The 24,471-nt window shown below is 39.7% G+C and overlaps 1 protein-coding gene across 2 annotated transcripts in view; it reads right to left on the bottom strand.

Moving 5' to 3' along the window:
• The window catches only part of VGLL4 (vestigial like family member 4), a 90,441-nt gene that overhangs the window by 40,301 nt on the left and 25,669 nt on the right, over nt 1-24,471 (bottom strand). The window contains exon 1 of one of the 2 annotated variants that reach the window (XM_075713925.1): nt 9,834-10,087. The exons of the other annotated variant lie outside the window; for it this stretch is intronic. Coding sequence (XP_075570040.1) covers nt 9,834-9,915 — 82 coding nt within the window. The 5' untranslated portion in view covers nt 9,916-10,087. Of the gene's footprint in view, nt 1-9,833; nt 10,088-24,471 lie in introns of those variants that run through there. 2 annotated transcript variants of the gene reach the window in all.

Here is a 24,471-nt window from a genome sequence, read left to right as displayed (position 1 = left end):
AATATGTTACAATGAGTATACTAAAATGTTTGTTATCCTACTTACTTCCAAATGGACTCATTGAGAAACACCTGAAACCAAACAGGGTAGTGTTCAATTTACTGTACTACAACGAAAGACTCAGTACATCCACACACTAGTTGTTAAGGCAAGCTTAACATACCTCAAAGCAACTAGTCTTAGAAATTAGGACTCTTAAGGATTTTTAAAGGAAACGAACTTAATTTTCTTTTGCTGCTGAGCTAAGTTAGATACATTTATTATAAAACATTGATAAGAGAAGCTTTTTCTAAGAGAGAGAAACTAGTCAAGAATCTGTAAACATCATTGCTAATGCTGGAATTCCTATTTTTGACACCTTTGGTAAATAGCTCAGTATGATGCCTACAGCAAGACAAGAGCAAAGTGTTCACCTCTTTAACTGTAGCCACTGGTTTTACAGTATTCAGCAGGAAAAGTGTGCACGTCAGCATTCTCCCAGCTGGCTCTATGAGATTTAATTTACGCCAACCACAGAGTGACTGCGATAGCTCTCCGAGATGCCACAGCATGAAAACTGAAGGGTGGGGGTTAAACAAGCAGCAATGCACACCAGATGTCTGAGGAGGACAGCTAAAAAGATCTGGAGCACAAGGAAGCATATTAAAAAAAAATCCCCTTCAATGCCATAAATATTTATACTAAATCCAAGAAACTGGCCGAGTTCAAACTTGTCCTATATGAATCATACAGCACACTTCCCTCACCCCATCTTCATTTAATGTGTTCTGTACAAAACCACCACAAAGGAGGTGCCATAGTTATGTCAACTTTTTTTTCTATATGCTAGGAGTACTTTTTGTAGAGCTCCTGCTTTAGAACAGATTACTTTCCAAACAATATAAACAGAACAACTAAATAGTCTTATTTTACTTGGCTAGCTCTTGTGTGGCATTTACTGGTCTTCCTAGGTAATTTAGATTCATAGGAATAGTTTCCTCTTGACTGGACAACTTTGATTTTTCTTCATACAGCCATTTAATTACAATTAGCAATGCATCACAGAGAAAACTCCATTTTAGTAATCTGGTGCCAAGAAACAGTAATTTTTTTAAAGGTTCTGCTCTGAAAGTGCCAAAACCTGCTAATTTTTTTAAATATCTAAATTTACTTTCAGAAGTGAGACATACTAAACATTAACAATCAACTAACAAAATTGGAATCATAGAATCGTTTAGGTTGGAAAAGACCTTTAAGATCACCCAGTCCCACCATTAACCTAACACTACCAAGTCCACCACTAAACCAATTAAGGGTAGAGTAGTAATTTCACAGAATCAGAATCGTTTAGGTTGGAAAAGACCTTTAAGATCATCCAGTCCAACCATTAACCTACACTACCAAGTCCACACTAAACCAATCGAGGGTAGACTAGACTAAACCATGTCCCGAAGTGCCACATCTACCCGTTTTTTGAACACTTCCAGGGATGGGGACTCCACCACCTCTCTGGGCAGCCTGTTCCAATGCTTGACTACCCTTTCCATAAAGAAATTTTTCCTAATATCCAATATCATAAATCCAATAAACTTCCCCGACACAACTTGAGCCCATTTCCTCTCATCCTATCGCTAACTACATGGGAGAAGAGACCAACACTCACCTCACTACAACCTCCTTTCAGGTAGTTGTAGAGAGCGATAAGGTCTCCCCTCAGCCTCCTCTTCTCTAGGCATGTTTCCTGGCTTGGTGGCTGGATTATTTTTTAATGAAAGTAAGAACTAGGAATCATTAAGGTTGGAAAGGATCTCTAAAGATGATATTGTGACATGATCTTAAAGTGCAACCAGAGCGCGCTAATGCCATTTTTAAAACAAGTAACTACTCATTCCCAAAAAAGACAATAGCTATTCCAAAAGATCCACTTAGCAGCTTTGGTTTTCACTCTTCTTACGCAAAGGATTGCTGGGCTGGGCACTTTTTAGATGGTAACTACAAAGGCTATTACCAATCTGCTGTTCTGTGATTTTTGGTTAAAATAAAACATAATAAACACTTCAATATTGTCTTATATTTCCATACAGCATTGCCATTCCTATCCTGTGCAAAAAAGGTAGGCTCATCTACTAAACTACTTCTAACTACAACCCATATTTAAAGGCAAAAACCCTATTTCTGCATGCTGAGGAATGTCTTGCAAACATTACAAAGGGAGGTGTAATGCTGAGTGGTTTCCATGCCTGCCCTGTCAAATGGGTTTCCAGGAAAAACTACTGCTTTTTAAACACAACTGGTTCCAAACTTTTCCTGGGAGAGCAAATAGATTTCCTGGAACCTGCTAGCAACATTTGGAAGAATAGGAGGAAAGTTATACACTACAATGCTTGATTCTCACAGTTGACAAGGAACACTCCAAAATGATGAGTGAAAAAGAACATGTCTTAAAATAATGCAAGGTAGACTCTTGTAACAATGTGTATTATGAAAAGACAGAAGCCACATTTTTTGTGAAGGAACTAAGCTGGCATCTACCTGCTGAAGGCATACTTTCTTTCCTCCTCCTCCTCCTATGCCACAAAGGCTGTAACATTCTGCTTTATCCTGAATATTGTCCACCTCCATCCATGTACACTACACTGTGGATGATCTTTTCCTCCAAAGACCAAATGAGGCACAAAGCGTCACGTAACATTTTTGGAGGGAAAAGCTGGACTGCACCATGCACTACTATGTTTAACAAGTTCTTGTTTTTAACACTAGCAACAACAAAGTTAAAAAGCAAAGAAAAAAAGAGAAGTGTTACTTTAAAAAATCTGATACCAAACAGTGCCATGAAACTTAGATAAAGGAAACATTCTAAACTCCATTTCACACTTTCGTCCCCCACACTCGTATCACTTCTTAACTGAGATTTTCAGGACTTACCTTCCTATTAAAACTAGATAGCTAAAGATCTTTGATGAAGATTCACCACCTCACACGAAGTTTCTGGATCACCTTTTCTTTGGCTAGAACCAATGCTGTGGTGGTCCCAGGAACACCACTACTTCAAGTTCACCATACAAGAAAAAGCTGCATGGAGCTCTTTCCTAACAACTAAAATGCTCCAAGCTTGCCCTACCTTAAAAATCAGTGCCAAACTACTACTGATGTTAAGAGTAAAACTCTTCGAACTCCATCCATCTGTAAGACGAGGCTCACAAGTTGACAGAGATAACCCTAACGAACAGCTCAACTGCCTGTTCAAAATTGCACTTGTGCTGGATGATCTATGGCCTCTCTTTCTGTCCCACCACGACTCCTAAGGTACCTGCCAGTACGCAGCAAGCTACGTGTGCCATGACATCAACTTGTAGAGATAGGCATAAGAACGCCAGCTCTTTCTTAAAAAAAAGCTGTTAGATGAAGCATCAAGGGAAATTTGCCTCCAGGAAATTAAAACCATGCATCATGGCACTCGTGGTGTGCATGTAACTGCACCCACAGCCTTGGCACAGTGCTTATACAACACCATCTAGCAGTGCTGTATCACACAGTCAGTTATCCTCCAAAGCGCATGGCTTTTACTGAAAGGGAAAGGAAACAATGACTCTGTGTGTCCAGCAATCGTTCCATGCTGATTTGTAAAGTAATTTTCAGGGAGATCATACAGACTGCACGATGAAGAAAAAATTGGCTGGCTTTAAAACTTTTTTAAATTAAAACCAAAACCACTCATGATTCCTTAACACTGAAAAAGCATAATACCATTTTTGTGAACACTCCTCCAGAAACTTGTATTCATCGCTACCTCATACTATTATCAGTGAAAAATTATAGGCTCTGTCCTGCTGAATTATTGTTAGTGTAAACAACTTTGCTAAATTGCTTGGCACACTGTCTGCATGCAGTATGTTAAAACTCTGCAGTCTATTCGGCCAAAATCACATATAAAGGCCCATCTGTATTAATCCTCAAGAAGAAATTAATAGACAACTAGTTTCATGCAAAGCAGATATTTAAAAAAGGCAAAATCAATACATATGGATGAACTTTTTCATTCATAATTTTAGATGCCACACAATGAAGGCTGTTGTTTAAGCTTTATTTTTTCTCTAACAGTTCTCCATACAATACAGTGCATTGTTCAAACTCTGGAGCAATTTAAGCTTTTTCAATGTCTCCTAAAATCCCTGGATTTATATCCAAAGAGACCTGGCACTGTAACAAATTTGACCAGTGAGTAACAAGTTACAGCCTTTAAGCAAATTGCTCATTAACACAGAATTCAACTTACTGCTACAAACCTCACTACCTTTTATCTCAGAAAAAAATGTGCTGCCTATCTTATCCATTGAAAGTTGTGGGATAACCCACTATTATATTTGGTTTTTTTCATTTCCTTGTTTGAGTTCTCAGTACAAATGCTGAACTAGCATCAAGGGTGAGGAGAACAACAGATCTCCGGGGGGGGAAGCTTAAATATTACCTAAATCTATCTTGCCTTTGATAAATGAGGAAAATAAACTGAATTTTGATGTCAGTACCAAAAAGGATATTCCCAACTTCATGCTAGGAGGAAATGAGTAAGAAAAGCCCAACTGTGAAGCTGGAGTTCTTTGTTTATTCCTGAAGGTAAAAGACATTGAAAAAGCAAAACCCACAGAATGTTCTATAAATGGGAAACATTCTGTAGGTGCATCTTAATTTACATGACTTTGAACAGAAATTTTACACTGCGTTACAAATAAGAACGCTTAATTCACCATGAAGGAGATTTTTATCCCATTTATTATTCCACTGATTCTTAATAGAAGAATAGTGTTAGAGTCATTTTATATATTTAGAAACTGAACCAAACTTCAGAGTTAATAGGAGAAACTGATGTTACAAACCCAGAGTAAAATGCAAGGTCAGCAAAGAAAACTGATGGAAACCATTCTTTAGAACTTAAGAAAACATGTTACATTTCATTAAAAAGCAAATGAAGTTAGCAGAATCTGTTTCAGGCTCCTTGTTTGATATCAAACATCTAAACTGGCCTCTTTGGGAAGATATACATATATTCAAAATGCCTTGCAGTGCCCTAAGAAGATATATAGCTATGCAAGCTCAGTGCTGTAGCCAACTAATGCTTCATTGTTACAGGAAGTCAGTGAAATAATTATGTAATATGCCACTAACTAATGTAAGCTGTCCTGAAACCAAAAAGGGGTGTTTTCCTATAAATCTGGATCCAATTTTATTCAATAAAAAAACCCAGTCTTCTGGACTGTCCAAAGAACTCTGTATAACTATTTTGAGTGCTCCAAGTTTCATAACATGCCTGGGGGAATTTCTTAGCATCTTATTGCATTTCTTTATACCTTTCCCAGCACAGCAGTTCAAGCCTTGAGAATGCAGTAATAACACAAAGCATTTGCAAATGGGAGAGAGAGAGGAAGGAAGGCAGAAATCCGCCTTCCAACACACAACCATCTGTACACTCCCTCAGATAAACAACAAAATGAAAAAAATCTTCTGCTTGGAGACTGCACCTTCTCATACGTATTCTCTATTCAAAACGAGGAGCCAAAACTTGCAAGACTGTCCCTGCACTAGTCAAAGAGCAGAATCACCTGTGATTTGTTTGGTTTAACTCTGAGCCCTCCTGCCATTACCTCACACACAAGGCTCTTGGAGAAAGAGTATTCAGCTGAAGTTAAGTGAGTTTCCATTGCAAAACAAGATGCAGATGTTCCACCTTTGAATATATGCCTGGATCAAGTGCTTGTCATTTGACAGGAAGCACTGGGAATGCCAGACTGGTACAGAATGGTTCTGCTTCATGGCCTTTGCACCTCAGCGAGGACAACAGTCTCCCAGGAGTTTTTCTGATGTCTCTGAGCTCGTTAGGAAGAAAACAATGATAAGAAGGCACTACTCATTAAACTGGCCATTGTTGATCACTAGCAGCAAACATTTAGTGGGAGGATATCAGATGTATTCATGCTAACAATCAGCATCCAGGTGCTGAGTCAACAATTCTCTAATTATTTCTTCTTTTCTTTCTTATTGCACCAAATATATTACAATAAATTGCTTGAAATGGTTGATCGTTGCTAATGTAACTGTCACCTTCCCATTGGTGAAAACTAAACATTCTCATTTGAATGATTTTAAAATTTTCTTTCACCAGAGAGGGAGACAAAACTCAAATGTTCTCTTTTATGCAACTTGTTAAAAAACCACCATGTTGTTAAAATTAAGATTTTCAAGATTTTCCTCCAAAAGCATCAGAGTTGAGATTATCATGGGGTTTCAGAGGAGCTCAAAGCCAGTAACAATATCAAGAAAACACTCAAAAGGGCACAAATTATCAGTATAAAACAAACAACCCCAAGAAAAGGAAATGGCCTTGTTCTGTCATTCAAAGTTATGGAGCCCCATTCAAAAACCACCTCACCTCACTGCTGGTTATAATCCTTTGGCTGGCTGTGGCTGTCTTAATTATATGAGTATGCAGAACTTCCCATCATATTACAGAATGACAGAAGCGTTGAGGCTAGAAGGGACCTCTGGAGATCATCTAGTCCAAACCTTCTGCTCAAAAATGGGCCTCAACTAGGGCAGGTTGCTCATGGCCATGTCCAGTCAGGCTTTGAGCATCTCCAAAGATGGAGACTCCACAATCTCTCTGGGCTACCTATGCCAGTGTTAGACCACCCTCATAGTACAAAAAAAAAAAAAAAAAAACCCAACAAAAAACTGATGTTTGAGAAAACAGTCAACTTTAGTTAAGGTTCCATACTACAACGCGGCCAGCTAAATCTGCAACACACCATTACTTGTAACGGTTAATGGGAGAACTTCTACATCTCCCATTTCCCCCCCCAACCTCAACAAAAGGACACTTTCCTGTCCATAAAGCAGGTCCCACTATATTAATCGCCATTCTACTTTCTTCCCCCAGACCTCCACTGAATAAGCCAAAATCAGAAATACGGTTTATGAACTGAACAGCACTGTCAATAAATGTTCCCATACTCACTGAAGCATGAACGTGAATGACACTACTTAGGAACACAATGAGATTAAGACAAAGAGGCTTCCTGCATGTACCAGTCAAGGAAGACCAACCAAGTGCTGGCATTAACTCTGTAGCCTGAAGCTTGCAGATAACAAATTGCTATCTGTAACTCTTGCTGAGCAAGAAAAAGCAGGACTTGTCTTGGGATGCAAATTACATTCTTCTACTCCATGTTGAACTAAAGGGCTGCCAAATGCACATGATGGAAGAACTCTTCCTATTTCTTATGTACCAATGTATCTCTTATCTATAAGCTGCAGCTACAAATCAAGGGCACATAGTTCCAGTGGCTTGTGCCAGAAGTGAAAGATTAAAATGGCTAGTAAACCTCTTAAAACGATGACACGTTTCACCAGCATACCAATTATCTCAATAAGCAAAAGCAAGTGTTTCAAGAGAGATTCTAAAGGAATAAGGAACCCATCTCATTTATTTCCTGTGGCATATAGGTCTGTAATTCTTTCCTCTGAAATTGTAAACCTACTTTCACATCATACAACGTATTTGTATCTTATTGTACATCTGCAAAGGTACTTTTCAGGAAGGCATCTATTTATAAGTAGTTCAAGTACGACCTTCAATAAATCCTAATTAATTGAGTTTGAAAGGGCACTTTGTTGTCAATATAGTTACTCCCGCAGCACTGTCTTTGAAAAGACAAGATCCATCGCTGCTGACACAACTCACTTATAAATACTATGGCAGCGCCATGGAAGATCTGTAGGCATCTCTAAAACACCCTTTGAGTTGACTGCAGATGTTGCCAGTGTTTATACTTTTCAAACCACTGGGATATAAACACCTTACTATAAACACCACTGAAGTTTTGCTTTTCTTCATTTTGTGTGTGTTTATTTTAGTGTTAAAAACGTTAACTTCCATAATAAGGGAAATAGCAACAGATGTTTAAACTAAACAAAAACTGCTATAGTAGACTGTATTCCTTAAGCTGTTCTTTTGCTTTTGAACTATTAAAGCTAAGATCTGGTTAAATAACAATTATTGGAGTGGGTGGGGAAAAAAGGGGCTGGAAAGAATTTTCTGTAAATACTAGGCATAATTATAGTGAATTGAATTAATGAGCCAAAACTACAGTTTTTCTGCCTTAGTCAACAAAACACTTGGGAACATGTACCACGTAAGTAGAATTTTATGCAAAACTTCATGGTCTTCTCAGCAGTTGTCAATTGCTTCCAAAGAAAGCACTGGTTACTACAGAGAGCAACGAAAAAGTTAAAGGATCCTGCAAGTTGTTCTTCCCCCCACCCCCTTTTGTTTAAAAAAACTAGTTTTCTTGCTGTAATGAAGAAAGCACAAGATAAGAGCGAGCTTGAAAATTCAACTCTATTGAACCCCAGCTCTGTATTATTCAGTACTGATGGGCAAGCGCAATCTTCTGTAAAAGAGCTTTATTCAAGCAAATATATACATACTTGTGCAGGAAAGAAAAAGCAAAGAAGAGAAAAAATGAAACAGAGATATTAACAGTTGTACAGGGAGCCCCTCCACTTCCCGAAGGAAAGAAATACGGCCATGCTCATTTAATGATAGAAAAGATGGTATTTTCCAAAGTGAGGTTCAGCTCCGTATCTTCTGGCCTGGCCTCTTTCTTAAGAGTGAGAGTAGATAGCTCCTGCTCCTATGTACACTCCTTATTCTTTCTTCCCTGACAACTACAGCAAGTTTATTTTCCAAATGAACACGGAAAATGTTCCTGCTGAATCAGAAGAAAGATTTCTGCAATGCTTGTGTGTGGCTACAGCAAAAACAGTTCTACTGCCAAGCTGAATTAGCTCAGTGGTGCCTTTCTTTCCAGTCAAAGCCAAGCCATAACCACTTCTCCAAACTGCACGTAGATAAAACTCCACCAGATTAAGAAACTGATTTTACCCTACTACCTCAGGCAACTTCCCAACAGGCCCACTAACGCTCACCACACGAAGAGCAAACACCAGCCTGCATTAGCTGAAGTAAAAATCAGCGTCCAGCAAAGAGAAAAAAACCCCGTTTTCCAACTAGTTGTGTAATTCTTTCCCCGGGGGACTGGAGCGCGGGGTGGCTCCCGGGAAGGAGGGGGTGCGGGGTGGAGGGGGGCCGCAGCCGGGGCTCTCCGCGCCGCGCCGCGCCGGGAAGGCGCAGCCGAACAAAGGGCCGCGGCGGGCGGCCGCGCCGGGCCCGGAGCCCCGCGGCGAGCCCGGCAGAGCCGGTGCAGGCGGCCGGGCCGGACCCGGCGGCCGGGCCGGGGCAGGCGGCCGGGCCGGGCCCGGAGCCCCGCGGCGAGCCCGGCAGCGCCGGGGCAGGCGGCCGGGCCGGGGCAGGCGGCCGGGCAGGGTCGGGCCGGGGCAGGCGGCCGGGCAGGGCAGGGCCGGGCAGGGCCGGGCCGCGCCTCGGGCCCCGTCGCCTGAAGACGGCTCTCACGTCTGGAAGCGGCAGTGCCCAGTGGCTGGGCTGGATCCCAGGCAGAGGTGTCCATTATTACCTCGCACACCCATCTTACAAACTACTTCGTTTACAGACATTATGAACAAAAACTGGACCTGCCACAGAAGCAGCATGGTCCTTTAAGCTAAGGTAACTAATGTCACCTTTAAGAAAAAAAATAAAACGAACACTAAAAATACTCTTTGTAAAAAAAAGAGCAGAAAAATTAAAAGAAATCCTTCCCGTAAACAAAGCCTGAACAACAATACCGACTGCGAGGTATCTCACAAGCGGCACAGACTCCCTTCTCAAGAGGAAGGATTCATGCTTACAAACAACAGAAAACACACCCGACAAAAGAGACTTTGTGAAATGAAACCATTACCTTCGTAGCACAGAATGCCAATATTGTTGTTCATCTTGTCCAAGTATTGGTAGTTCAACAGGTCCATCTTCATAAATAGCATTTATCGGGCTAGCAAAAAAGACCAGCTTGTTTGCTTTCGCCCAGGTTCAGGGAGAAGGAAGCCGGGCAAATGGTGCCGAGGACGCTCCCGGCTTCCTAAACTTCACTAGCACAAGGCCCAGCCTTCAGCTAATCAAAACAAAGTCTATTAAAGAGAAGTTGGAGGGATTAAAACGCACACGCTCTCCCTTCCGAACTTCTGAAAACTGAAGTATACTGTGTCCTTCAATACAAAGAAGACTGTCTAAAAACTTTTCAAGTCTTTTTTCCAATTTGAAAAAAAAAAAAAAAACCCCAACAACCCCAACAACACGGAGGAGAAGAAGAAAGCAAAGAGAAACAAGGGAAATTTCCTAGGACAAAGACACACTAGTTGTGCTCACAGCCCGCTGCAAGTTAACTGCACTGACATGCAGGCTATGCTTGGTATGACTCGTATGTAAACCAGCTTCCTCTCGCTCCCAGGCGGGGAGGACCGAGCATGCTCAGTGAATCCCTGGAGCTCCTCAAATGTCAGGGATATTTTCTGCACAAGATCAGTCTCTAAATGCACCAAGTGTTTGAAAGAAAGAGGAGGCGGCGGTGGAGAGCCTGTGCAGAAGGGGCCTGTGCAGAAGGGGCCATGTCAGAGCCGCTCCTGACAGGAAGCAGCGCTGCCACTGCCCAGGAGGAGGAGGAGGAGGAGGATGGAGAGGAGGAGGAGGAGGAGGAGGAGGGAGGCAGGGGCAGCCCGGGGAGCAGCGGCTCCTTCCCTGGACACGGGGCAGGAGCCGACCGAAGCACTCCGGAGCAACTTTTTGGTCGGCCTGCTGAGCAGGAGAACTGAGCTAGATCAATCTGTTTAAAAGAAATTCTCTCTCTCAAACATTTACTTCATTTCCCAGCAAGGCCTCAGACATATCCCAATACCGTTGCAGTGAAAAATAACGCTGTTTTACAGTAATGGAACAGAACAGCAGCTCCGGCATGATAAAGACAATTAAAATTAAAGAAAGGAGGTACGGTGGGTATACCTGCATGCATATAGACAGGTACTGCGTACACACTGCTACAATTCAATCGGTACACTACTACATTCGATTTTTTTTTTTAAAGGGCTCTTAGCAGTTAATCATTCTGTGTTCTGGATTTCTAACAGCTGTTAAAGCTCCAGTTTAGATGACACAAATGATGGAGATTTCTACAGCAGTTGCTCTCATCTCAGGATGTGGTCTGTCTGCCCTTCTGCAGTCCAAACCTTGATCACAAAGGCTCTAGCCGCTTATACAGATGTGTATGACTCATCATAAGAGGGCCAAACATCTGTATGGGTGTTAGCATGTGCTAACCTAATGGGCATCAGTTTGCATTTCCTATGGCTGATCACCACCTGAAGTCTGATTTGATAGAAAGAGAGAAATACTGGGGAAGTTCGGTCTAAGACAGACAAAAAAAGCTAATGGAGTCCTAATCTTCCCTCTGCCTCTCTCTGCCCTGGGGCTTGAAGAGTTTATAACATCCCTGACTTTCTGGGATGGAGAATTTTAATGGTACACACAAAAGCATACAGTCAGGGAGAACTAATAACAAACTTGAGCTTCCACTTTGAGAATTCTGCCCTCTGTTAGAGAAGGGGAAGATAGTACATTAGAGAGGCAACTCGGAGAGTGCCATTTTGTCAAGGCATTTTGAAAAGTACTGCTTGAATGTTCTGGATATTTCAGTGAGACTAGGTAATTTAGTTAAAGTTACTACTGATAAATAGGAATAAGAAATTATCTCCAAGGAAGATTGCCTAGAACGCATACAAGGTTTCTCCTCACTTCAGATAGAAAAAGTAGTCTTGTGCATTATGTACCTATGTGCTTCAATTGAAGGAGAATGTCCACTAACAGCATGGAATTCAATACAGCAGGAAACAAATTACCTGAAACGAATTCTGCACTGCTGGGAAGGTGAAGGTCAAGAAGCCTTTTATTGATTATTTATATGCAAAAAGGGCACTCTCCTAACTGGAAGTGCTATTAATCTTTAAGACTTTAACGTGGTGTAAAAACTTATGGGTACTTAACGCTGAGGTAACAGTACATTTCATGAATGGTTCCTAATAAAAAGGATACAGTTTGGTTTTTTGCCTCACAGGGTTAGTTACCACAAAAGTTGCAACCACACATCTCCAGACCAAAGTAATGCATGGTATTTTCTAGAAAGAGAAAGGTTTTTACTAAAGAGAACAACATTATGATTTTTAAGCAGGGAGCCTACAAGTTTTACATAGCAGATCATGTTGTGTGTACTCAAGTTCAAAGATATTCTATACCAGTGATTCAGATTAAACCAGCCGTTTAATAAAGGCATCAAGAGAAGTCTTAGTCCTTGAAGACATAAACTGTGACAAAAATCCATACCTACAATATTAACGAGAGGCACGTTTCTTCAGCATGAAATGCAAGTTTCTTATGTAAGAGTGCCAAAGCTTTTGGAGAAAATATTTCTGATATGTACTATTTTTAATACAGAGAGCATCCCTGAATTTACATTAATACAGCATATTTTACGGATGCTTGGGAAGGATAAGAAGAGGTAAGTAATTTTTCTAATTTAAAATACTTAAATTTTTGCGGGAAGCACAGGTCATGAGGAAGAAAGGAAAGCAATATTCTAAACTTCTTAGCCGTGGTCTACAAGACAGGGTTGGCACATAATGGGGCAAGGCATTATAGTTCAAAATCCAATATAAATTCCCCTCTGTATTCAAATATACGTGTTTCTTCAAGTTGTTTGGAAAAGCAAGGCTGGGTATTGTCTGCAAATCACTGACTGCCCAGTATTGCTGTCCAGACACTGGAAGTTGTCTTTATTAGACCAGCAGTCTCTGGTCTACAGGTTTTTAGACAGTAATGATCACTTTATTATGTGAATGGCTTTCAGCAGTACAGTGTATATACTATGATTAACACTTGTCAAATGTTGCGTAATGAACAACTTAGACACTTCACATTAAATAATAATAAACTGGTACCAAACATTGTGAGCTTTATAAATTTATAAAATATCTATACTGGAAGTAAGGCAATGCCTAGTGAAAGAATAGGGGGAAAAATTATCAATGTAAATATATCTCAAGCATTCCAAAACAAAAAATCCATTGATATTAAATCTTTCTTTGAAGGAAAACTTAACAGCTCAACAAATTCAAGTCCAGCAGACATTAACCTTAAATACTGACAGATTCACTGTAGAAGTACTCTGTTCTTGACAGTAAACAATTCCAAACTGCTTGATTCAAACTGCTGTTCATCAAACAATTCACCAGTTTGAGATACCTTCCACTGAACTGAAATCAATAATCAATGCCTCAGCAGGTTAGATGCAACATACATAGAAAAACAAGCTATTAACATCACCCCAGGACCTTTGTTAGTTCATTCTGTTCTTCTACATTATTGATAGCTGCAAACACAATTATGTGCTGCAGTATCTCTGCTTCGTATTAGCTAGAGTACTTCCTATAGGATTGCACACATTTTTCTTCTGTAAGGCAGAAAAATACCCACATATATGTATATAAAAAATGTTCAAAACGCTGGAACTTTTAACACAACAGCATCCCCTAGAGGTAACTGAAAATCCACACGTGTCTTTCTGAATCACTCTGGACTTCATATCAAAGTACATTAGATTCGATTCTAATTATCTCACATAGCAGATGAGATAGTTCAACCTCTTAGTGATCTTCTGATTCACTTTAATACAGAAAGCAAATTCAGTCTTCACACAAGAATGTCTTATCACAGAAGTACTGTGAGGCAAGGAAAGCAAACAAGAAAAGGAAAAAAAAAAAAAAACAGTTCTAATGTGTAGGTAAATCACCATTGTCAAAACCAGGAGGCTAAACATGTATTTTGACAGCTAGACCCTGCATTAGGGTGGAGTTTGACAAGATTTCCGTGCTGCTCTTCTACAATTCTCACAATAAGAAAATACCAAAACCCTCCCTCTTGGAGAAGACAGTGGTATTTCTGCAAAAGCAGTGTGAAGCAACTGGTGCGGTGGACTCAACCATCTACACTCCATGTGTTTTCTCCAGATTAGTTTATGCCTGGTCAGATGGAGCAATGTCCCTTGGCAGCTGCAGCACATTGGGGGCTCTCTTGCTGTACTTCTTTTGTCTGAACAGAATCTAGCTTATGGCTGAGACCACTCTGTGATGCAGACCAAAGGGCAATCGGGAGATTCACTCTGAAAGCAAACATCTGCCCCAAGTAAAGCACCGATGTGGATGTACCAATGGCTGATGAGAAGAACAGAGCATTTTTCAGATTTAAAAAAAAGCTTGAGAAACTTACCTTTTCAGAGAGCTACAGCGCATGTTATGAGTGTAGTACGTTATTGTGTCACTGGTTCGTAAATGCTGATAAAACTTTTCCACTAGAAAAATACATAGTCCTGGCTTATTTGAGCAGTAATAGAACCTAATATAAAAATAAATCCTTACAATTGTGTATTATTTATTTACCTGAATTTTTGCAGGAAAAAATGGCAATTCCTTAATATATCGAGTCCATAATAACAGATTTGACAGTAAGAGTTTATATGTTTTTTACAGCACTTACATTGAGCTGCTTTAGAACAAACAAGCTACAATGGAGCACTCCATTCTGCCTCCAACCCTGCCCAGTCCTCTGCCTCTCTACCACCGTCCTCCCCTCATCTCTCCTTACTCCCTTTTCTCCCATGCTTGCCACTGCCTTAGGCAGTAGCACTGAAGACCCCGAGAAAATGGTTTTGGTGCAGTTTTACTAGCTTGGTCTACGCTCCATGCCACACAACTCCTTTCAGTAGGAAAATGCACGACACTGGCTGCCAATCAACCCCGCAGAAGAACAATGTGCAAGCCGTTCTTCACTTCGACACAACTGAAATTTCACCCTTTATGATCATCAGCAAAGACGACCTATTTCTACAGTGACCAATTTTGCAACCGAGAGGAAAAATACAGTCTTTATAGAGGTGAGACACACTCTGATGTAAAACACCGTACAGTACTGCTCAGTATAATTCCACTTTTGAATGGACAAAAATATCTGTTGCAGCTCCTGAGGTCAGACAGGCATTTATGATATACCACCTATTAGCTGATACCGCAATATGCTCCAAGAAGGAGGAATAAAGCAAGAGTACTTAGATACAGGTTTTACCTGTTTTCTTTAACTAAAAAATTAGCAAATTTTAGTTAATAGCTGCTAGGTGGCGATGTGCCTGAAGGAAAAATACTGCTTTTCCTTTTCCACACTCAAGTGCACAGTTGCTGTGCTTAATCACCTCAATTTTTATTTCAGTTTGAATACGTTTCACCGCAAAAAAAGTAAACAAAAATTCTCATTTAAGCAAGATGGGGTGTTTGCTTTTAAATACATTCAGATATGATAAGGAAATACAATTAAAATATATTAAACATGCAGGAAGTTCAGAGATACATGATAAGGCAAATGACATCTAAAGTTTCTTGCAAACAGCTATCTCAACAGCTGTGCCTCTGAGATCCACACAGAATAATGCATAACTAAACTCTTCGCTCAGTGAGTCAGATACCACAAAACGTGCCAACTTTATATACTTTTTACGAAGCATTAAGTAATGATGATTGCACCAGTGAACAGAAGATATCAAAACACATGTTCTTCCAGATCGCTTTTTTTTTTTTTTTTTTAAAACATAAAGGTACATTGCAAATAGCTTTTAATCACATCAAACTACCTTTTCCCTTTCACAGCCAGGAAAGAAGAAAAGAAAACAGAAAAGAAACAGAAAAGAAAACAGAACCCTACCAGGTAGAACATCTCTGAACTAAAGCTAGTGCATGCCTTCTTGTTTTACCGGTCTTTTACTAGCTAAAGGTTTCAACAATATGCCAGACATTATAGAACACAAAAGATGTTTTTTGTTGTTATTGGAGTTCCTCTAGATTGAAATATTAGACTCAGACCCAATATTAAGTTATAGCAAAATAATTTGTGTATTCTTTTTCATTCTTGTCATACCCTAACTTATGCAATCCTGCTTAAAAAAGAAACATAGTAGTATCTAGTAAGGAAGACTCCTTACGAGTGTGCATGTATACTTAACTGCATCCGCACTCATAAACTACTACGCAACTCAAGTTACGAAGCCAGCTATTCCCTGAAGGACCAAGCCAGCAGACATCCTGGTTTCAGTTCCCTGCTGGCCTAGTAAGAAGAGAACTGCCAGGGAAACCAGAAATATAGTGATGCCCAGGAACATCTAGAGTTGCAAGCTCTTCTAGGACCCAAGAATGGACGGTAATGGCTTGCCTGGACTGGGAGCTGGATTTTTTTAATTTTTTTTTTTTTTAAAGTTTATCTGTACTGCGGTTCTTACTCTGTATTACTCACTTTTTTTGAAGACATTGAGAGAGATTTTTAAAAGCATATCACTGTGAATGTAAATAAAAAATTCAGATCACTTATTTGTAAATATTTAGCAATTCAGAACCAGCTGTTTCTTATCAGATCAAAAAACTCTTAAGACATTCAACAACTCAAAAAGCTTTCGGTTAATTAAAGCCTGCCCTCATCAGCAAGAACCCTCTCCCTCTGTTTTCCAGTTTTCCCTCCATCATCTCCAGAAACCTGTTTGCCTCCTACTCCAATCTAAACGCACCCTTCTATTGTACCACAGACCATTTTCACGAAGGAAGTGAGGAAAGGGCAAGAGGACAGAAAAGACAGGGACAAAGGCAGGGCACAGGTGAGCCTCACTGCAACTCTCATCTGGCTTTGGTGGTTTGCTGGGGGTTTTTGGCAACAGCCACACTTAGCTCTCTCGGTCAAAATAGAAAATGGGCGCAGAAGGCAATATATGATGCCTCTGGCAGCAAGTGCTGCTCCGGCAGGTACCTCTTGTCTCCCGAAAGAAGCAGCTGGCAATTTAGGAAGCAGCCCAATTTGCTGCCGTCAGTTGGATCGCGCTGACCCAGGACTTGAGCTACGCCCTTTGATTACTTTCTGTTCTCTTACTGTGGCACAAAAGCTCTAACTCCTGGTTGTTTCAAAGCTTAAAGTTTTTTTTTAAAAGCCTTACAATGCATGGTGAGCAGGAGCATGCAGAGTATATGTTCTGCTGATCTTTCTAAGACTAAATAAATATTTCACAATTGCCGAAGACTGCAGGGCAGTGGAGGCAATGAACAAGGTGATCTCTTCCAAGTTCTACGAGGTGAAATACAAATGAGAAAAGTGTTCAATAGCACCTGATTTATCTTGACTTTTTTCTTTTGACTGCTTACTCAAACTGAACAGCAGTCTAGGAAGATCAGGTTTTCCAAGAATATTTTCATTTCTCAGTAGTACCTTGCAATTCACAATCTGCTGGTGTTTTTCTCTTTTTATTCTCTTAAGCTGGGATGAGAACACTTTAAAAATGCAGCTAGAATACATAAAAGATAAATCTAGTTTATCTAGGTTGAAAAATTGTTATTTGCTACTTAAAATCTTGATAAACTTTCCTGTTATTTGCATACTAATTTAAATTTCTGAAGAGTTGATGATAATCACAAATATAATTTATCTTAAACTATGAGTCTCGAACACCATCAGAGCCTCCAGATGCAAACAGTGTTAACTTTGCCATGCTCCAATATTGTGTCAATAGAGCAAAGAAAATACTTCGTCTTTTTCCAATGTAAGAACTGAGAAGAAAAAAAAAAAAAAAAAAAGAAAGCATATTAAATAAAAAAAGCCAATTCTAAGTCAGCTTGATGCTCAGGCATCTAAAACACTTTTTCCTTAGAAAAGTTAGGAGCCAGACCATGTTTAGAGGCTAGATTTCAAAATTACTGTGCATATCCCTCAGCTTTGGGAAGAAGCAAATCTAGTTTCAAGAAACCACTAATTACAGGGTTTAGAAATAAAGCAAAGAGCTCTAAGATTGCTAAAGTCTTTTAAAAGATTGCCCCTTTATAGCTAGCTTGGTGAGACATAAGATATACTCACAGGGCCTAATTCAACTTAGATGTCAACGTATGTAAATCTACTTAAGTGTGTGGAGTTGACCTTGCTTGCACAAAGACTGAATATTACAGGCAACACAGGTAACAACCTTATAAATGAGATAAAACCATGAATCCCAATGCTATTTTGCTAAGAACCATGCAGTAAAATCAATTACAACTTCTGTTACAAAGCAAATTAACTTTGGCTTTTAAACATTGAAGTAATTACTTATCCTAAATGTTAGAATGAAAACGTTAGTAACTACCTATTACAGAACCCAATCATATAGCTTGCAACCTACTACTTCATTAAATTAAAATGAAATTTCATTCAAGTTCTAAGACTATCCTTTTCCAGTTGAGGATCTTGTTCTCTACTATTTAAAAAGTATTTGACCTTAATAAATTATTTTACCACCGTAAAAAAAAAAAAAAAAACAAAACCCTAAACACACACTCACTTATTCCAAACTGTAGTGCTCACAAAAACCCCAGTCCCCCAGAGAACAGCACCTTTGCTCAAGATGCTGATGGATCTATTTTCCTCTGGATTGAGAAGAAGAAAACAAGAAAAAAAGAACCACCACATTCAGCTATCAAAATGTTGCCCTTGTATTGGTTAAAGTAGTAATACAAGAAAGAATATGTTTTAACTGTATATGACATATACATACACACACACACACACGTGTGTGTGTAGTATTATGGAACACACGTGGAATGTTAAAAATTGTATTAATTTCACTAGCTACTACAGAGAATGCCCTTGTTGTCTGTAAGTACAAATTTACAGGTCTCGGAAGCAGAGAAATAACATCCCCATCAACCCGTTTATAAGGGAAAACCTTTCAAAAGTAGTCAGCCCTCCCTGTTCCAAAATAGAAACATCAGCTTTAAAAGTTCATGCTCTCAAGCCTTGACAAGTCCTGACAGTGAATGCTGTGATGTTACTAGGAAGCTAAAACCCTACTTTTTCAATGGATCAAAGTTATAATTTTGAATTCTACACAAGGTTGAGATATTTTTCCTTCCAGAAAGGCCATTTTTAGTCTGAAAACTCTCAAACCTCGAGACTTGCTTACTGTGCTTTTGCTTTTTTCCACCCCAAAAAATGGAAACAAGAAGGTTTAAATATTTTTTTCACATTTTACATTAATAAAGACACTTATTTTAATTGTCATTAACTTCCAGCTTTCTGACAAAACAGCAAAGTCTTGGGAATTACATTTACATGTATTTTGTGTCTCTTCCCCTCTCTGTACAGCTGGCACTAGCCGCCTTTTCTTAGGGAATGCAGTGGTCACAACCATCACTCACCATCTTTAACAGAAGAGACCATTGCACAGCATGGAAAGTGTAACAGCAACATGGGGCTTCCAAACTACAATGCTAAAAATGGCATTTTAAAACTAAATGTTAGCTTTTGATTTACCATAAAGAAGTCAAAATTTCCCTTTGATGAATGCTGCCCATGCCACAGATTTTACTCAGTGCTACGTGGAATAACAAACAAATACTTCAGTAATTTGAGAGTGAACACTACCAGACCACAAAGCTTTGTCATTTTTTATCACTTGCTTGTTTTTAATCCAGTTTTCAAGGAAAATATTTGTTATACAACCATACCTCCTGTCACTCTCCGTACCCCAAACTTTGAAATAGTGGGCAAGTTTCAATCGGCAGCCTGAGTCCTCAAAGATAACTGCACTCCTGTCCTTTCTCTGCAAACAGTTGGCAGGGAGAGAGGACTGACCACAGTTAATGTCGCTGATGAGAGAAAAGCAAGAAGAACTCAACTGGTGTTTGGGTTGGAATTCTGTTTGGTGGCAGCTGGCTGGATGACACCGCCACAGCTCAGCAGGAACATGCAGGCTAAGTCCAATTACTGAGGAGGGAAAACAGAGGTAGAGAGGAAAGGATCAGAACTACCAAATTTTTAATGACAAAAAAGAACTTGGGCATACAGACATTTGGGCTTGTGTTAGGTCTTTTCCCAAGACTTACATCCACCACCCCTTCAATTCCTGAAATTCAGTGCTTCCCAAACAAGACAAATATTCTGCAATGTCCCCAAAATTTCCTCAGCCTTTTAAAGTGTTTCCCATCTCAACATCCCCTTTCACTTATCTACAAGCATCTCTCTCTGCTTCCAACAATCTCAACACCCTTACTCAAGATACGTTCTCCAACTGCCCTAAATTCCATCCCTCTCTTCCTGCGCTAAGCACCTACTTTTCTCATCAATCTCAACTTACCGATCACTCCAGAGCTTCCCATCCCCTCTCACACCACAGCTTCCCAGCCCTTCCTAATCAAAGTGTAATGCTTCATACTCCGGGCCTTAAACTTCACTCTGACTTTTCGCCTCTATACCAGCTGCAGCTGCTAGGCTTCTCTACTTCTGGTTGCTAGCAATCCTGTAGCAACAGGACAGGCCTAAGCACACACGAGACCAAAAGATACACAATCATGAGGCACTGATATCCCAAAAATGAAATGGCAGATCACGCTTTCAGCTTTATACCACCTTATCCCTCTCTGTCTTGGTCCTTTCCCTCTTGACTTTTTATTTCCTTTCTCTTGAGCTACAGGTCCTCTCAGCTACAGGTACAGGGACTCAAGATAGGCAATGTTTGCTTCTACTAACCTGGTAATATACCATCTTCTTCCCAAAGTGCTGGAAAAAGGCAGAGTCATCCTGGTTATAAGGTCTACATACTTCTCCTTCAAGAGGAGAGGGTAAAAAAGGCATTATTTTGTACAGAACTGGTGGCTAAAAAGGAAGGGGCCCTAACGGTCCCAGCATCTCCTTATGCTAAAGACTCCATTGTAGATAGAATTCCCCTATAGACAGATCCCAGCTTCCAAGCAAGAAAAAAGTCAGCTGTAGGAGGTGAGCTGAGTGGAGCAGAGACTTACTGTCTAAGCCCATCTAACCCTTGCACATTTCTCGCTCGACAGACTGAAGAATATCACAATGTACATTTTTGGTCTTGGTATCTGGAGACAACCCAAACAGTTACTTCCTGTAACTACTGCTGCTATTCCATTCACTCTACTCAACTCTCACCCGTTAGGCTGCTAGTGTGTAGGTCGCTCCTGTAATCCGCTGTGGTCAACCAAACCTGTCCTCTACATAGCTTATCCTGCAGAAATAAGCCCAGGATGCCCTCTTAGGGATTTAAAAAATACAGGCATAAACCATGTTTATCAAAAATCTGCATGGACATGTACCTCAAGGGTAGGGGAAATAAAAATAACAACATAAAAAAAAGGCTGCTCTAGGTCAACAGCATACGAAAATACTTTTTGTACTTTTCCACTCCAGCATGCACAGTGTTACTGACAGAGAACTTTCTTCAGAGAAACTTTCTTCACTTACACCTTTGCAAAAAGCTAAATTTATGACTCTAAGGTTCAAAAGCACTAGTCTCATGGAAACTAACACGTCCACTACCCTACAAAAATATAGTGAGATGTTGCATAAATCTCATTTGCTTTAAAAATGCTGCCTAAATTTATCTCAGTTAACATAATACAGGTCATCAGTCTGGGTTGGTAACACTTTAGATGGGCATACTACAGAGCATTCCTCATGATATAACACTGAATCCCACCTGTCTGGAGAAGTTTGTAATACCTGAATGGTATAATTCCTTTTCCTTCTCTGCATATAATACATGTGAAAGATGATGCATTACTGAAACACATTTTCTTTCAGAGGCGCAGAACATGAAATTTATTAATGTTGCAGGGTATCTTATATATGCAAGGGTCATCAGTATGCCTTAAATGAAATAATTGTATAGGCAAAAAAACATTAGCCACACATTTTCCACATGTGGCTTGTAAATCAGGAGACTATATACAAACATAGCGTGCTGGAAGGTTGTGGTGGTTAGGACCCAGTCCCAGTGGTCCCCTTATTTTCCATAAAGCAATGAACAGATTACACAGGGACAGCAGGATCCATCTTGCATGAAAATACTGTCTTACTGCTAGTCATATTTATACAAAGGGAATATCCATCTACCTCAGGCCTGCATTCAGCACCTTAAGAAAAATCATCTTAAAAAAAAAAAAAAAAAAGACGACACTTGCAGGTAGCACCTATGTTTGGAAAAAGATTCATTTCCATAACAAACAAAGAAAATTCTTTTCTTTTTTTTCTAATTACATCACACAAACGCTAAAAAAGGATCCTAGTATCACTGACGCTGCTATACTGCAAGTCTTATTAGCAAAATCTAACTAAGAATATGAAGGTATTAATTAAGACTTAGGTAATGCTCATACGCTAGTGTGGAACTGGAATTAAATTGTCCAGATATCCACTGCACAGAATTTACTGCACTCTGCCCTTTCACAGGCCTAGGGCTTGGCAGGATGGAAGAGACATTGTACTTAACTCTTCAGTTTTGCCGTCCACCCACAACATAAAATTATGGCTCATACTTACTGTATCAAATTCCATTTTGGGATATGGTTAGAAACAAAAACAATCCAATCCCGTTGTGAAATAAGGCAGTAGAGAACAACTAAGTTTTACAATAATGCTAAACTTTTCCTAGACCTTATTTCAGTACAAACATCCTGTTAGTATGACACCATTCAATACAGCAAACATACATAAGAATACAACATGCAAACTAATTTACTATACAAAATATTACTATTTGCATACATACAATTCTTGGAAAAAGAAAACATATACTCTTTATCAACTCTTGTTTTAAGATTGCCAATATTATAATTCTCCAACCAACTTAAAAATGTAATTTACTTAGCCATAAATAATAACAACAAGAAAACCATTAAAAGTGATTTTTACATTTAGAGGAGTAACAGGAGTCTTTTCTTTAAGTGATTCTTATGAGACAGGACAGAGAACCCCATTTAAGCATGGTTATGGAGGTTTCCAGATAGACTGGAATTTTCAGTCATTCACAAGTACATTTTTTTGGAGGGAAATGGTAGGGCAAAAGCCTAATTACATAAGTCATATTATTGCCAAAAATTCTGGGCTTGCTGCAGAAGTTAGAGAAATTGAACTGTCATATGAAAACGATTGCTCAGGCTGGGGCAGGACAATTAAATAAGAAGTCATATCATTGGTATGAATTGCTGATTTGTTGAAACGATGATAAATGAAGAGACAAATAGACACAACATGCACCAACAGGCATTTAAACCATGTACGAAAGTATGATACTGTATCCTCAAAATCAAAGGCTCTCAGTTTACAACCTTAATATTCAGCATAACTGAGTTTATGTCAGTCTGGTAATCAGTCTAGAAGCAATACTCCAACATGTGTGAGCAGCCCTGCTCTATGAACTACATGGCACTGAAATGCACACGCACATACCAGAATGAAGTCTGGTTTTGCTAGTATTCTTAGCTGAGCTGGTTTTCTTTGGGTTTCTTTTAAGAAGTAGCGAAAAGGTTACAAAACGTAATAGAGCAAAAAGCCAAAAATCATGTTCTACTCTCCATTACATGTCTTCGGAAGCTGTTTTCAGGACAAATAACGTTACATATGATTTTTAACATACAAAAACGTTTAAGGAGTATCACAATGATTGTAAAAATCAAACACTTGCTAGTTAAAAAATGCCAGAAAAAGGATTTTTTGGGGTAACCCTGATTTGCCACCTTTACACAGTTGTACTGCATAACCGCGTTTGATTACCTTGCGGCCTATATTCCCACAGGACCTCACCTCATTTTGTGTAAAGAAAGATTTACTGGCTCTGGTCCTTAATAATGATTGAATCATATCAAAGAGGTGTTGTAAAGGTTAATTAAAGGTTTATGAAGCTTTGTGGCAGTACAGTGATAAGTGCCATACAAAAACCTAAAGGAAATAATCCTGCCTGTTGAGCTTTGTTTGAATAGTGGGCAGAAAATAAAGTTTAGGCTCCACTAAGCAATGCGGAAAAAACCACGCAAATATCAAGTAGTTCTTTCAGTAGGCACCGTACGTCTCAATAAATGAGACTAAGGCCTTATGTAAAGAAATAGCTCATAATAAGGCGCGCTCTATATCATGCATTTTTAACATAGAAGCCGAATTTAATCGCCATCTTCAAAATTTCTTTTCAACTCAGTATTTCCGTATATATGATTTTCCTAACAGAGCAAGTTAGAAAGAAAAGAACAACCCCCAGAACTATTCCTCCTACTCTACAAAACTAGTACCCACAAGAATTAACAGTGAGGCTGAAGTGCTCCTATCCGCCAAAGAGGCAAACTGCTTACCAGCCCCTTCTGCCTTGTCCCCTTTTCCACTCATGCTGCCACGCTCTCTGCGTGCTATCTGACCTCTGATGCCAGTCTCACTCCCCTCCTGTAGCTAGTCCTACTATCTGAGTCTCAGACTCCCATGTTCATTTCCAGTACTCTCTTACTAGTATCTACTTGTCCCAAACCCTTGCCCAACCAGTCCCAATTCCCATATTCTCCTGCCAACATCCCTTCCTGCCTTCCAAAGCACGCCCTCCTGTCAGGCATCTCGCCTCTCACTGCCTCTGGTCTCACAGCTGAGGAGATCAGCGCTGGAGA

Source organism: Pelecanus crispus, chromosome 7 (assembly GCF_030463565.1).
Source record: "Pelecanus crispus isolate bPelCri1 chromosome 7, bPelCri1.pri, whole genome shotgun sequence".
In the NCBI taxonomy this organism is placed as follows: domain Eukaryota; kingdom Metazoa; phylum Chordata; class Aves; order Pelecaniformes; family Pelecanidae; genus Pelecanus; species Pelecanus crispus.
Note: the sequence above shows the minus strand (reverse complement) of the source record. Positions and strands in the feature narration are given on the sequence as shown.